We start from the raw sequence: 12,990 nt of genomic DNA on the forward strand, positions 1-12,990 counted from the left end.
CCAGAGGAGCATCTCTGTCACAGCAGGGCTGAGTGCTGGGGGCGTTTATTTGGTGAGAGGAGCCCTCTGTGCAGGGTGAGGAGTGGTCAGGGGGAGGCAGGGGTCACCCCTGTGCTGGGGACCCCGGTGTCACCCTGCTCCCGCCCCTGGGTGCTGTCCCACACTCCGGAGACTGCACCGTCCTCAGGCGGGTGGCACAACCCATGAAACCAAACGGGCAGCAGTGTTTGGGGTGCAGGGCAAACCGGGGGGGCTTTCCTTCCTCCCTGGATGAACACCTGAAGGAAACAGCCAGCAGAGCTGGGCAGGTGCCATGAGAATTCAGGGGCAAATCCTACAAAGCTACAAAAAAAAACCTGTACATTTTAATTGTCGTGTGCAGAAGTGTTCGTACAAAGTCTTTGCTGCTTTCTGTCCAGCCTCCTGGGCCCGTTCCCCAGCACGGTCATCCCTCCTCTCCCCATCGCCTTCTTCCAGAGAGCAGCTGATGGGGAAACTGAGGCAAGGAGCGGGGAGGGGAAGTGGCTGAGCCAAGCCTGGACACCCCGAGGTGACCCTGGCGGCAAGAGCCGTGCTGCTCCCACAGCAAGCACCGGGATGCTGCAGCACCTCTTCACCCTGCAAAGGCCTGTGGACACCCAGCTGCTCCCAAAACCTTTGGGACCAGCAGCCGGCTGCTGCTGGAGGCTCCGGCTGCCAGAAGCCAGCTGGCACTGGCCGTGACAGACCACTGGTGCTGCAGGATGTCACCGGGGACTCAGGGTCATCACACCAAGGTGCTGATGCCCTGCTCCTCCTTTCCACTCGCACTGGGGTCAGATCCTTCCTCAGCCACCTGCACCAGGGACGAGAGAGGGGCAGAAATGGGCCCTGCTCGGGGTGCATTGGGGGCAGGAGGAAATGGCCTCGACTCGCACCGGGAAGGTTTAGATGGAATACTGGGGAAATTCTTCCACTGGAATTGTCCAGTGCTGGCACAGGCTGCCCAGGGGAGTGGTAAAGCCACCATCCCTGGAGGGATTTAACAGACTTGTGCATGTGGCCCTTGGGGACATGGTTTCGTGGTGGCCTTGGCAGCAGTGGAACGGTTGGACCTGCTGCTTTTAGAGGGCTTTTCCAACCTAAAATGATTCTCTGGGTCCATGGCAGGGGCATTTGCTGCAGCTCTCCTGCCCAAAATGCTGCTGCAAGAGGGGGGAGGCTGCCAACAGCTGGGGTCAATCCCGAACCGCTGCCGCTGCTGGGACCCACAAACCCCTTTTTACCGACAACTCCCCAGCTTTACCTCCCCCGAGATGGAGTTCTCCTTGCGCTGCGCGTCCGAGGAGCACCTCGGCACCTTGATTTTCAGGACGCCTCCTGAGGACACCGAGAGCCGGGCGAGGGCGTTTGAGAGCGGGGCGGCCGCTGCCCGGGCTTCCCCTGACATCTAGCGGCAGCACCGGGCAGGCGGCGGGGACCGGCACCGGGACCGGGGGAACGGGGGGGACCGGGAGGAACCGGGACCGGGAGGAACCGGGACCGGGAGGAGCCGGGACCGGGAGGAGCCGGGACCGGGAGGAGCCGTGAGCCGGGGGGAGTTGGGACCGGGGGGAGCAGGGGGGAACCGGGAGCCGGGACCGGGGGGATCCGGAAGGAGTTGGGACCGGAGGGAGCCGGGACGAACCGGGAGCCGGGAGAAACCGGGAGCCGGGACCGGGGGGAGCTGGAAGCCGGGACCGGGGGGAGCCGGGGGGAGTTGGCACCGGAGGGAGCCGGGACGAACCAGGAGCCGGCACCGGGGGGAGCCGGGACGAACCGGGAGCCGGCACCGGGGGGAGCCTGGGCCCCGGGAGAAGCACGAACCTGGGGAAAGCCTCAACCCCGAGGGGAGCCCCGGACACGGTGGGGAGCACAGACCGGGGGGAGCACAGACTCTGGGGGAGCCCTGGCCGGAGGGGAATAAAGCCCCACGGATAGCCCTGGCCCTGCATGGGAAATCCAGCCCCAAGGGGAGCCCTGGCCCTGGGGGTGGCCCCGACCTCTGCTGGGTTTGCACAGCGCTGAGCATCCCCGGGCTCTGCCCGGCCTGCCCGGTGGGGATGCTTTGCTTTGGGGCTGCTCCTGCCCTTTTCTCCCCAAATCCATCGATTCCCCTGCCCCTCACGCCCTCCACCCCGCTGCACTGGAGGCAAAACTCACCCGTGATGCAGCCCCCGAGCGTTGCGAGCAGCAGGGTGAGGGGCAGGGCGCCGAGCTGCATGAACGCTTGGTCAGTGACTGTCCGGCTGCCCTGGGCCACCAGTGGGAACACAAGCTCCAGCCTGCATGCCAGAGAGGGGACAGGCTTTTGGGAGCTTGTTTGTTTCGGGAATTTGCTTCTTTTGGGAACTTTGCTTCTTTGGGAACTTTTGGTTTGGCTCATGGCTCTGGGTAATGCCTTCTAAAGGGCCGCTGTAGCACGGTGAGTGGAGCAGCCCTGATCTCAGGGGCCGTGGTGGCCCCGGCTTGGTGCCTCAAGGCACTGGCATCCCCAGTTCTGGCTCCTCTCACCTGTAACCGTGAGTGTCTGCGGTGGCCAGCAGCGTCAGCAGCGTCCCCAGCAAGGCCCCCAGCACCCCCGGCAGCCCGTGGGTGTTGTGAACCCCGCAGGTGTCCTGGATTTTCAGCCTGGAGTGTAGAACGGGCTGGGGAGAGCACAGGGAAGAGCTGGTGTTGGGCTGGGGCCTCCAGAGGGGCTGTGCTGCAGATCCCCCGAGCCGGGATCAGCATCCTTGGCTGTCCCCAGGTGACTCACCGTGAGGAATCTGAAGCCAAGCAGGGAGATCAGGCCAGCCAGGAACCCTGCGATGAGGGCCCCAAAGGGGGTGGCCAGCATCTCCCCAGCCATACCCATCACGGCCAGGCCAGCCAGGGTGGCATCCTGGATCTGCACCTGGTGGAGCAGAACGTGGTCAGGGGAACTGGCTCCACGGAGAGCATCAGCATGGACTGGGAGCGGGGCTTGTCTTCCTCAAATTGGTTCTTAACGAACCTCAGAAAGCCTAACAGGCCTCCCCTTTTGCCCCGGGGATGTTCAGGCTTATTCCTACAGGGCAGGATGTGGCAAGGCCGTGAAGCTTGGGTTTGTCCCAGGAGAGGACCTACCATCCGTGGGGTGCTCTCCTCGTGGAGGACAGGAGAGAGGATGAAGGCGGACATGGTGCTTGCCACCAGTGAAAAGTAGGTGTTGAGCACTGCCCAGCTCTCGGCGTTGTGGTGGACAGTGGTGGTGGAGGTGAAGCTGGGCCAGAAGATCCACAGGTAGATGGTTCCTGCGGGGAATAGAACAGGTCTTGGTGCTGGAGTTGATCCCTTGCAGGACAGAAACCTCTTGTGGGTGCCGAGAGGTGCACGTGGCCACAAGGGAGGTTCAGGCAGAACACAAGGAGAAGGCTTTTCTAGAAGAGGGTGGTGCAGCCCCAGACATGTCCCCGGGGAGGTGGAGGACATCTGTCCTTGATGCTTGTAGCAGTCTCCTGGTCAAAGCCACAGCCTCGCTACCCTCGTATTGGTGACGACCCTTCCACCTGCAGCTCTAGGCGCTGTAGATTCGAGCTCCATACCAGCCACAGCAAAGACATCCGCCTGGCGCTTCTCCTGCCGCTCTTCCCTCTTCCTCTTGTCCTTGTGGGGCTGGTGCAGGACCCGTGAAACCGTCAGGCCGAAATAAGCACCGAAGGTGTGGACGGTCAAGGAGCGTCCACTGTCGCTCACCTAGGAAAGTGTGGAAAGTGCGTGCACGAAGTGGGGAGAGGGATTTGTCTCTCCAGATGAGGCAGAACTTGGCGTGAGGAGCCCAAAGCCAGGGCCGCTCCCTTTCTGGTGGCTCCCCAGTGGGTGACTCACCCCCATGAGGCCGAGCAGGATGTATTCATTGAGCGTGCACAGCGTGACTTCCAGCAGGGCCAGCAGCAGCATCTGCACAGGGCTTACCCTGCCCAGCACAGCTCCAGTGGAGATCAGAACAGCTGCGGTGCAGAAGTCAGCATTGACCAGGCTGGGAAGGAGAGGAAAAGTGTGGGACAAGAGCTGGCACTGCCAGGGATGAGCACAGGGGCTGGGGAGAGCTGGGAGGGATCAGGAGCTGAGCACGCAGAGCCTTGTGATGCTGGTGACAAAGGGACGGCTGGGCTTGGGGCAGGTGGGGGCCAGAGTGCCCCCCTAAATGCCTTGGCAGTGCTTACACAGCCCTTGCCGGGACGGTACTCAAACAACCCCGTCCCACTTCTCTCCAAAATCCTCCTCCAAAGCAGAGCCGTGAGTTTTACAGAGGAGGGAGCCAGCGTGCCAGGGCTGGGCTGCGCTGAGCTGAGCTGCCTGGGCAGCAGCAGCTCCCTCCTGCCTTACCTCTGAGCTCCCACGTAAATTTTGCCGTTGAGGAAGAAGTAAAGCACGCCCTGGATCAGAACAGCCCACTGGATGGCGAAGGCTGTGGTGAGGATGCTGATGGCCGCACTGCCTGGCCCGTAGCGGCTGAGGAACGCCAGCAGGAGCCCAAAGCTGAGGAGCACTTGGACGTGGACATCCTGAAAACCTGCTGGAGGAGAGGCACAAGGGGAGGTCTGGAGGTGCTGAGGGCAGGCAGGCACCCTCGTGCTGGTCCCTGAGGGGACTCAGCCAGGGCTGAGCACCCCCTGCTCTGACGGGCTTTGGGGGGCCGAAGGCTCGCTCCGCTTGATGTGAGTCTGGAGCCACGGTGGAAGATCTTCCTTGGAGATCTGCAGTGGGGAGTGCCAGGGGCAGGTGCAGCCACCCCTGCCTGCTGTGACCCTTTGCAGCAGCTCCTGGCCACCCCAGCTGCAGCTGCCCTGTGCAGATATCTCGGGACATTCACCCCACAGCACAGAAACCCCTTGGGGTGGCCGAGAGCTGTCTGCACCCACCAGACCGGCATGAAAGTGGCTCTGAGATGTCAGCACCCCCGGGACCTCGCTGCTGCCCCTGAAGGCATCATCCCAGTTCACACGATGAGGAGAGAGGATGGATGAGCAGAGTATTGGGATCAGTCTGGGACCATTTCTCACATTTTTCCCAAGTGAAGGCACCAGCTACAGCGCCCAGCCCTCAGAAAACCCCAGCCCGAAGCACAACACTTGTAGGGGTTCCCATAAGTGACTCACTGGTGAATCAGAGGATGGGGGGCTTGGATTCTTGCTTGGGCTGAACGCCCTTTGCACCCCTTCGGCTGACAGCTGCGGCCCGGCCTCCTCCGTGACTCACTGCCTGGGTGGGGTTACGTGGGCAGGTGAAACCGGGAAAACCTGCCGGCTGCCGGCTGCCAGCTCCCTGCCCAGCGGCTCCCCTGGCTCCCCCCTCTCTGCCGGGGCACCCCGAAGCTCCTGTCCCGCTGACCACCCTGTCTGTGGCCCAGAAAAGCGAGGGGCAGCCGCAGCCCGGCGGGAGCTCTGCAGTGACGCCCGGCATGCAGCAGGATGCTGCAGGACCCTGTGGTCGCACCCAGGGAGCCAAATCGTCCCTGGAAGGGGCTCGGAGAGAATCCCCCGGCACTGCAAACCCCAGCTGGTCGGTGGGAGGCTCTGCAGACCCTGAAGCGCGGCTGCTGGGCTCCCTACCAGGCATGAGACGATGACCCCCAGTTTTTCACTGCACTCAGTGATCCCTTCCGAGCTCCGCTGCTCTAACACACATCCCAGAGCCAAATTTCCCTCTTTTGGGGCCGGCCCTGTGCATGAATTTCAGAAATCCTTGCAGCACGTCCGCTTTACCCGCTCTGGGAATCACCAGCACCCAGCCCCGCAGCTCGATGCTCCCTCTCTGGTAACTCTGGGGTCAGTGACAGGTCTGCAGCCTGCACGGTGACACCCGGCGCCATCCCCTCAGCAGAAGGGCTCTGTGCCCCCCACGGCCACGGGGGTACTCACGGGGCTGCTGGAAAGCCGGGTCCTGGCTCCTGCGGCTGCAGTTCGGCTGCGGGGGACACGGCCCGGGGCTGCCCTCGGGGCTGTACCGCACGAACGCGGCGAAGAGGAGGATGATGAGGATTTGCAGGAGGAAGCAGAGCCCCGAGAGCCGGAGCCCGGAGGCGGCTGCGTGCTCAGGCATGGCGGGGGGGGCAGCCGGAGCAGGTGAACCCCTGCAGAAGGGGGGTGCATGGGGAGAGCCACGCCGGGGCTGCCGACTCCGCCTGCCAGGCTGCTGCCAGGTGCTCCTCACCTCCAAGGGACTGCCGGGAGGGGACAGCGCTGCCAACGCGGAAACTCGGGGCTGGATGCCCCGGCACACCTCCACAGCTGGCCTTGCCACGCCAGGTGGCTCCAGGCGCTGTGCTGGGGACTGTGTGGGCTGTGCGGGGTCAGGGTCCCTCTCTGCTGGGGTGGGGGGCCGGATTTGGGGTGGGCAGGAAATGGAGGGGGAGGGGATGCGGGGGGTTTCTGCCTCCGCACTGCAGAAACACGGTGGTTTTGGGGGGCTGGCTCAGGCAGAGGGGGTGGAGGGTGATGCACGAGGGTGGTGGGACTGACCTGCCGCGGGGGTGCTGGCTCAGCAAAGCTAGGCTCAAATTCCCTGGTCAGAAGGAAAAAGGAGTGTTCAGGGGGCTCTGGGGATGAGCTTTCCTGTGGGGTCGAGAGGGGAGAAGGAGAATCTGAGCTTTGGAGAGCAGGACCAAGGAGCAGAGTCAGAGGCTCCTGATGGAGCCCACGCCAGGAGCTGGGGGAGATGAGCACGAGGGGCTCCTCGGCTTTTCTTTGGCTGCCTCTGCCTCTGCAGAGGTGTTTGCAGAGTGGGTGCAGATCCCAAAAAGGGAGAAGAAGAGACAAGGAGCAGAGAAGTAACGCAGTGTGTGTTTGGGAAGTGACTTGGGTGACTCCTTCCCACAGCGCTGGGCCAAACTCTGAACTCAGATAAGCAGCGGTGGGCTGGGGTCAATGCCCTGCTGCCAACGGGATGGGGAGGAGGGTGAGTCACTTCTGGGAGCCCCTGCAAGTGTTCTGCTTCGGGCTGGGGTTTTCTGAGGGCTGGGCGCTGTAGCTGGTGCCTTCACTTGGGAAAAATGTGAGAAACAGCTCATTGGTGATAGCACAGAGCCGGGAATCAGCATCCTGCAGCCAAGAAGCGCTGAGCTGCTGCTGGGGGAGAACAGGATGTGCTTCTGCAGCCGTGGGCACAGGAAGTGTGAGGGAGGGAGATGACAGACTCCCTGCAGAGCCTCGGACCCGGCCGATAACCGTGGGGAGCTGCAGGGAGGAGCCTGCAGCGCTGCTGCTCCGGTTTAGCCTCCCTCAGCCCGGGGAGAGCAAAGCTTTGCTCGTGTCAATGAGCCAAAGCTCTGACCATTGTGAGCTGGAAGAAGGCTTCCCGTGCAGCCTGCTGCCCTCAGAATTGATGTCCCTCCTTGCAAAGAGGCTGGGAGCAGGTGGGGGACGAGGGCACCCGGGTGCCTCTTCTCCCTGGGGGGGCTGCTTGCTGTGCTGTGTGTGCCATGGCGAGGCCAGGGTGGCGTTGGGGACAGTCACTGCTTGACTCGTGCTTCCTTCCAGAAGAGCTTCCTCCACCCTTGGAGATGGACCCTGGGGGAGGAAGAAGCTGTGGCAGCCCCGAACACAGCCCCATTGTGTGCCCGCGCTTCGCTCCTGGCCCGAGGGGATGGTGGGGAAGCCTCTCCGATGCCTTTTTGGAGGGCAGGATAAATCCAGAGGGACTCGAGCGGTGGGGCAGCCCCTTTGCACGACCCCCCAGAGCCTCAAGAGGTGGGAGTATCATCCCTCCATCAGGGATAGGGACAGGGGAATAAAATTAACCATTGCCCTGCTGTCTGTGGGCTCAGAGAGCCCCGTCCCAGCACGGGGGGGCTTTGCCAGCCCAAGAGGCTGCCGGAGCCCGATGCAGAACTGTCCTTTTCCCTGAATTCCCAAAGCTGTGGCCTGCAGATAAAGGGATGTTTGTTACCCGGGCACACTGTGTTTTGCCGAGCAGAACAATAAAGAGAAAGACACTCACAATGGGAAATTGTGCTTCCTCCTCCCCGTGCGCTCCTCGGGGAGGTGTTGGAGGGGGGGAGAAAAAAAAAAGGAGAAGAAAGCAGGAAGAGAGGGTGACAGGGCAGGGAGCGAGGGCACGGCCGGCACCATGGGAGCGGGCATCAAGGGCCCGCGGGGCCGCGGGGCTGCCAGGACACCGCCCGCCCCAGCACGGTGACAGGGCAGGGCTGGCTGGGAGCACCTGCTCGCCACCTGCCGTGTCCCCGTGTCACCTCCTCCTCGTGGCGCAGGTCCGGCCTTCGCGGGACCCTTGGCCCCACCGTGGGGTGTTTATGACGGAGCAGGGAAGGAGCTGGGGCAGCACGTGGGCAGGGGGCGTTGGATGGGCACGGCTCCCCGAAGGACCTGTCTGGGGACGGTAAGAGGCCGGGACGGTGCCAGGAAGGAGGGTTGGTACAGGCCGTGGGGTCGGTGTCCTGCAAGCCGTGTCCCCTCTGCACAGCAAATGTCAGAGAGCCCTCTCAGAGCGGGGCCACACTCCCCAGGCCCCACCGAAGCCGGGGTGTGTCCCGCTGCATGTCCCTGACCCCTGTGCTCCCCCAGGCTCCGTCCTGCCCTGCTGCGCTCTGAGGATGCACGGGCTGCTCCTGCTCGGCTGCCTCTGGCTCCTGGCAGCACCCCCAGTGTCCAGCATCTTCCAGCGGCCAACGGGGACCCCAGGTAGGGAGCAGGGCCTGGGGGGCAGGATGGGGAGCCCAGGGAGGGAGCACGGCCTGGGGGGCAGGATGGGGAGCCCAGGTAGGGAGCAGGGCCTGGGGGGCAGGATGGGGAGCCCCTGCAGGGAGCAGGGCCTGGGAGGCAGAATGGGGAGCCCAGGTAGGGAGCAGGGCCTGGGGGGCAGGATGGGGAGCCCAGGTAGGGAGCAGGGCCTGGGGGGCAGGATGGGGACCCCAGGTAGGGAGCAGGGCCTGGGGGGCAGGATGGGGAGCCCCTGCAGGGAGCAGGGCCTGGGGGGCAGGATGGGGAGCCCAGGTAGGGAGCAGGGCCTGGGGGGGACGACGAGGAGCCCAGGTAGGGAGCAGGGCGTGGGGGGGACAACGGGGAGCCCAGGTAGGGAGCAGGGCCTGGGGGGCAGGATGGGGAGCCCAGGTAGGGAGCAGGGCCTGGGGGGCAGGATGGGGAGTCCAGGTAGGGAGCAGGGCCTGGGGGGCAGGATGGGGAGCCCAGGTAGGGAGCAGGGCCTGGGGGGCAGGATGGGGAGCCCCTGCAGGGAGCAGGGCCTGCAGGGAGGACCAGACACTGCTGTTTGGAGTCGGTGCTGGAGAGGAGAGGTGATGCTGGGCGGGTCCAGCCAGGGCAGGGGCTGAGCTGTGCTTGCTGAAGGTGCAGGAGAGGTGAAGAGGAGCCAGGATGGATGATAGAAACCATCAGATGCTGGGGAGGGCTGTGGGTGCCTGGGGGGGTGTCAGAGGGATGGTGCTGAGGCTGCCCGGGGGGCTGCAGCCCCCCTGCACCTGCAGTACCTGCTGGAGCCCCTGCACCCCACGGTGCACACGCAGCGCGGCGCCACGGCCACCCTGCCCTGCGTGCTGCGCGCCCTTCCTCGCAACTACCGCGTCAAGTGGAGCAAGGTGGAGCCGGCCAACTACGGGGAGAGCATCATCATCATCACCAACGGGCTGTTCCACAAGAACTACGGGCCGCTGAGCCCGCGGGTGCGCCTGCGGCACAGCCACCGCTACGACGCCTCGCTCACCATCACCGACGTGGCGCTGGAGGACGAGGGCCGCTACCGCTGCCAGCTCGTCAACGGGCTGGAGGATGAGAGCATCTCGCTCACGCTGCACCTCGAGGGTGAGCTCGGGGTGCATCCCTGGGGGATGAGGGCTGCTACCAGTGCCAGCTCATCAACGGGCTGGAGGATGAGAGCATCTCGCTCACGCTGCACCTCGAGGGTGAGCTCGGGGTGCATCCCTGGGGGATGAGGGCTGCTAACGCTGCCAGCCCGTCAACAGGCTGGAGGATGAGAGCATCTCGCTCACGCTGCACCTCGAGGGTGAGCTCGGGGTGCATCCCTGGGGGACGAGGGCCGCTACCGCTGCCAGCTCGTCAACGGGCTGGAGGATGAGAGCATCTCGCTCACGCTGCACCTCGAGGGTGAGCTCGGGGTGCATCCCTGGGGGACGAGGGCCACTACCGCTGCCAGCTCATCAACGGGCTGGAGGATGAGAGCATCTCGCTCACGCTGCACCTCGAGGGTGAGCTCGGGGTGCATTATCATGGTCTGGGTTTTCGGAGTCTGTCTGACCCTGGCAGCCATCGGTGTCCCGGATAGTGAAGTCCAGCGAAGCACAACCTAACCAGGTCCCTCAGGCAGCTCCCAGCCGCAGGCAATCTTAGCAAGCAGCTCAGCTCTTGAGATCAGCTCTTTGGTGAATTCAGCTCTGTAGTGATTTCAGCTCTTTTGCTAAGTGCCTCAGCACATACAGGAGAGAGAGGAGCAGAGTTGGATGCACTTCCACAGATGTGTCTGTACTGGCAGCTTCTGCGAAGGGTGACAGTGACAGCTCTGCAGAACTGGGCAGAAGTGGGTGTTTTTATGGGCTATAGGGGTTTTGGGTAACAGTCCAATATAAGTGACAAGGTGAATATGACCTCTGGTCTTACAGAGAGATAACGAGGGTCCGAGGCAGAAGAGGGGTCTCTTCACCAGTCATCGTGACTAGGTGTTTCTTATCTTAGGCACTGACCACCAGGGAGGCCTTGCAGGCCCTGTGGCTGCTACAATACATCCCTGGGGGGTGTGCCAGGAAGGGGACGCTCAGCTGGAATGGAGCGTGGGGCTCTGTGCCTCCACCCCCGTTGCATCGCCATTCCCCCGCCTTAAATTCAGCGCTGAGTCCCCAGGGTTGTTGAGTCAAAGCCTCCCTGGGGAGAGCATTACCCTCACCCCGTCTCTGTCCCTCCAGGCGTCGTCTTCCCTTACCAGCCCAGCAACGGGCGCTACAAATTCAACTACCACGAAGCCAAGCGAGCCTGCGAGCAGCAGGACTCCCGCCTCGCCACCTACCAGCAGCTCTACAAAGGTGAAGCATTCCCAAAAAACCTCTTCAGCCCAAAACCGTGCCTGTCTGGGGACGGGGAGGGGGGAAGTGCCAGGGCTGAGCTGCCTCTCGCCCCACAGCCTGGACGGAGGGGCTGGACTGGTGCAACGCCGGCTGGATCCTGGACGGGACCGTGCACTACCCCATCATCAACTCGCGGGAGCCGTGCGGCGGCCGCCTCCTCCTGCCCGGTGTCCGCACCTACGGCGCCAGGGACAAGCAGAAGGACAGATTCGATGCTTTCTGCTTCACCTCTGCCCTTCAAGGTATCCTGCGTTCCCCTGTCCTTCTCACAGCACCCCCGATGCTGCCGGGGGTGCAGCAGGTTGTTCCTTGTATTTGTGGGGTTCCCAGATGAACGAAGGAATGATGAATCTGACTCCGTGTTCTTAGAAGGCTAATTTATTATTTTTTGATCTATATTGTATTTAAAAATGCTGTATTAAAACTAAAGAATAGAGAAAGGATATGGACAGAAGGCTAAAAGGTACTGAAGAAAACTCGTGACTCTTTCCAGAGTCCTGACACAGCTTGGCCGTGATTGGTCCTTAAGTCAAAAACAATTCACATGAAACCAACGAAACAATCACCTGTTGGTAAACAACGTCCAAACCACATTCCAAAGCAGCAAAACGCAGGAGAAGCAAATCAGATAATTGTTGTTTTCATTTCTCTCTGAGGCTTCTCAGCTTCCCAGGAGCATAATCCCGGGCAAAGAGATTTTTCAGAAAGTATGACGGTGACAGTCGTTTGCAGGAAGGGTGCTCACCTGCGCTCTCCCTCCTCCATCCCCCAGGCCAGGTCTACTTCATCCGGGGCCACCTGAACTTCAAGGAGGCGGGGCAGGCGTGTCGCAACCAGGGCGCCGCCCTGGCCAAAGTGGGCCAGCTCTATTCCGCTTGGAAGTTCTCGCAGCTGGATCGCTGCGACGGGGGCTGGCTGGCGGACGGCAGCGTCCGCTACCCCATCACCACCCCCCGGCAGCGCTGCGGCGGGCTGCCCGAGCCCGGCGTCCGCAGCTTCGGCTTCCCCAGCAAGGAGATGAGGACCTACGGCACCTACTGCTTCGTGGGCAAGTGAGGACGCGGGGCTGAGCACAGGGGACAGCGGTGGCACGCCGGTCCTCATCACCCGGGCAGAGAGCTGCAGGCAGGGGAGGAGGGGCGGGCTCCCAGCGGGTTTGGGTTGTTCGTGCATCCTCTGGTAGAGCTGGGTGTGGGTTCTTGGTGTATCCCCTGATCGAGAGGGTGCCCGTGTCCCACCCCTTGAGGTTTAGGACACCTTGCGGGGTGTTTGGGGACTCCTTGCGGGGTGTTTGGGGACTCCTTGCGGGGTGTTGGGGACTCCTTGCGGGGTGTTGGGGACTCCTTGTGGGGTGTTTGGGACACCTTGTGGGGTTTTTGGGACTCCTTGTGGGTGTTTGGGACACCTTGTGGGGTGTTTGGGACTCCTTGTGGGGTGTTTGGGACTCCTTGTGAGGTTTTTGGGACTCCTTGTGGGTGTTTAGGACTCCCTGTGGGGTGTTTAGGACTCCTTGTGGGTGTTTGGGATGCATTGTGGGGTGTTTGGGGCACCTTATGAGGTGTTTGGGACACCTTGTGGGGTGTTTGGGACACCTTGTGGGGTGTTTGGGGCACCTTATGAGGTGTTTGGGACACCTTGTGGGGTGTTTGGGACACCTTGTGGGGTGTTTGGGACACCTTGTGGGGTGTTTGGGGCACCTTATGAGGTGTTTGGGACACCTTATGGGGTGTTTAGGATGTACTGGAGGAGCCAGAGCCGCTGCTGGACCAGGAGGGGGGTCTGATGCAGCCCCCGCAGAGAGCCCAGGCTGCCCATTCCCCAGCCCTGGTGAATCCCTGGCCCAGCCTGGCTCCCACAGCCCTGAGGGCTCTGCCCGGTGCCCCTGCCCGGTGCCCCTGCCC

General features: G+C 62.9%; 2 protein-coding genes across 3 annotated transcripts; one reads left to right on the forward strand and one right to left on the reverse strand.

The window, feature by feature from the left end:
* Window positions 1–374: 374 nt before the first annotated feature.
* RHBG (Rh family B glycoprotein) lies at window positions 375–6,299 on the reverse strand. Of its 2 annotated transcripts, XM_038161940.1 has the most exons (10): window positions 5,904–6,299; window positions 4,369–4,555; window positions 3,868–4,018; window positions 3,585–3,735; window positions 3,127–3,293; window positions 2,777–2,914; window positions 2,533–2,666; window positions 2,182–2,303; window positions 1,286–1,359; window positions 375–835 (listed from the first exon to the last, which is right to left on the reverse strand). In XM_038161940.1, the coding sequence occupies exons 1-10, from the start codon at window positions 6,082–6,084 to the stop codon at window positions 767–769; spliced, it is 1,374 nt and encodes a 457-aa protein (XP_038017868.1). In that variant the 5' UTR covers window positions 6,085–6,299; the 3' UTR covers window positions 375–766. The 2 variants fall into 2 exon arrangements, with proteins under 2 accessions (XP_038017868.1, XP_038017869.1); XM_038161941.1 differs by lacking the exon at window positions 1,286–1,359 and having other exon boundaries at window positions 762–835.
* Window positions 6,300–8,063: 1,764 nt separating this feature from the next.
* Window positions 8,064–12,672, forward strand: HAPLN2 (hyaluronan and proteoglycan link protein 2). Its single transcript, XM_038161928.1, has 6 exons — window positions 8,064–8,379; window positions 8,565–8,681; window positions 9,465–9,815; window positions 10,931–11,047; window positions 11,146–11,331; window positions 11,862–12,672. The coding sequence occupies exons 2-6, from the start codon at window positions 8,594–8,596 to the stop codon at window positions 12,143–12,145; spliced, it is 1,026 nt and encodes a 341-aa protein (XP_038017856.1). The 5' UTR covers window positions 8,064–8,379; window positions 8,565–8,593; the 3' UTR covers window positions 12,146–12,672.
* The last annotated feature ends 318 nt before the right edge of the window (window positions 12,673–12,990 follow it).

Source organism: Motacilla alba, chromosome 25 (assembly GCF_015832195.1).
Source record: "Motacilla alba alba isolate MOTALB_02 chromosome 25, Motacilla_alba_V1.0_pri, whole genome shotgun sequence".
Taxonomy (NCBI): Eukaryota; Metazoa; Chordata; class Aves; order Passeriformes; family Motacillidae; genus Motacilla; species Motacilla alba.